Here is a 1,873-nt window from a genome sequence, read left to right on the forward strand (position 1 = left end):
TGAAAAGTTTTCAACTTTTCATTTTCATTTTTTTATAAGCTTAACCAATAATTTGTTTTACTAATTACATATTAAAGCGAGTTTCCATTTATCTGGTCAAAAAAGATATGTAGCATATATTTCAAACAACAAGGGAAAGTCACAAGATACTACCAAAATTTCAAAGGAAAACGCTTTATTATTCCAGATCTGCGCAAAATAGCAAACAAGTCTCCGCGTTTCCTTTACATCCCCTCCCTTATTTAAACGCTTTTCTGCTCTCTTCCTCTTCAACCTCATCTCTCTGAAAGACATAAACTCCCAACCTAAAAAAAAACCTGTCTGAACGGCATATGTCTCAAAGACCTCAAGTTCCTCATTCTTCTTCTATAGCTTTTGGTCTCCATTCCCATCTCCTAATCTCCAGTGAGATCAGCTCTAATTCCAACTGGTCTCTTTAAAAACAATAAAAGTATAACCTTTTTCATTTTCTCCGAAAAAAAAGAATCTTTCTGAAATGGGTCTAAAGGGTTTCGCTGAAGGAGGGATCGCATCGATCGTAGCGGGCTGTTCGACCCACCCGCTCGATCTAATCAAGGTCCGAATGCAGCTCCAAGGCGAATCTGCCTCAATTCAGACAAACCTCCGACCAGCACTCGCTTTCCAGACTTCCGCCGCCGCTCACGCGCCTTCGCCTCCTCCGCGCGTGGGTATCATCACCATCGGATCTCGCATCATCAGACAAGAAGGCACGCGCGCGCTCTTCTCCGGCGTCTCCGCCACCGTTCTCCGCCAGACTCTCTACTCGACGACTCGTATGGGTCTATACGACATCCTGAAAACCAAATGGACCGACCCGGAAACCAAAACCATACCTTTGACCCGCAAACTCGCCGCCGGGTTCATCGCCGGAGGTATCGGAGCCGCCGTCGGGAACCCGGCGGATGTCGCCATGGTGCGCATGCAAGCCGACGGGAGGCTCCCGGTGGTCGACCGGAGGAACTACAAGAGCGTTTTGGACGCGATCGCGCAGATGGTTCGCGGCGAAGGCGTCACGTCGCTGTGGAGAGGTTCGTCGATGACGATAAACAGAGCGATGCTCGTGACGGCGTCGCAGCTGGCTACGTACGACTCGGTGAAAGAGACGATTTTGGAGAAAGGGTTGATGAGGGACGGGCTCGGGACTCACGTGACGTCGAGCTTCGCGGCGGGGTTTGTGGCTTCGGTCGCGTCGAACCCCGTGGATGTGATCAAGACGAGAGTGATGAATATGAAGGTGGAGGCGGGGAAAACGGCGCCGTATAAGGGGGCGGTTGATTGCGCGTTGAAGACGGTGAGAGCGGAAGGGATCATGGCTTTATACAAAGGGTTTCTGCCGACGGTGTCGAGACAAGCACCGTTCACGGTGATTATGTTTGTGACACTTGAACAAGTTAAGAAGGTGTTCAAGGACTTTGACTTTTGAGACAAGAGTTAAAGGTGATGGTGGCGATAATTTGCTTTAAACTAAATAAATTTTGTTTTTTTTTATTGTATTTTCTTTTGATTAATCGAATAGTTTAAAGTTCTGTGGAATTAAATTTTCTAATCTATGAGAAGCAGAAACAGTTCATTTGATTCGATTTGAAGAGAGATATTTTCTGTTTTTCTCAGTCATATTGATCCATTGATGATCTTGATGCTAGTTTTGAACTACATGTAATATTCTTTTCATTTATTCCGGAAAATCTTGTACTACTATTCAAAGATGAATCTGTTATGAAAGATTGAAAATATTGTGGTACCTACTACCCGTATTCAATGCTCGGAAAATAAGTAGAGGGTCTAATTTTGAGAGATTAGGTGAACAAAAGTTTTAGTTAAAAGAGAACAATTATTAGATGAAAAAAAAATG

General features: G+C 44.7%; 1 protein-coding gene across 1 annotated transcript; it reads left to right on the forward strand.

Moving 5' to 3' along the window:
* Nucleotides 1–256: 256 nt before the first annotated feature.
* LOC106415624 (mitochondrial uncoupling protein 5-like) lies at nt 257–1,596 on the forward strand. Its single transcript, XM_013856377.3, has one exon. The coding sequence runs from the start codon at nt 497–499 to the stop codon at nt 1,442–1,444; it is 948 nt and encodes a 315-aa protein (XP_013711831.1). The 5' UTR covers nt 257–496; the 3' UTR covers nt 1,445–1,596.
* Nucleotides 1,597–1,873: the final 277 nt, after the last annotated feature.

The sequence above is a fragment of the Brassica napus genome, chromosome C8 (genome assembly GCF_020379485.1).
Source record: "Brassica napus cultivar Da-Ae chromosome C8, Da-Ae, whole genome shotgun sequence".
In the NCBI taxonomy this organism is placed as follows: Eukaryota; Viridiplantae; Streptophyta; class Magnoliopsida; order Brassicales; family Brassicaceae; genus Brassica; species Brassica napus.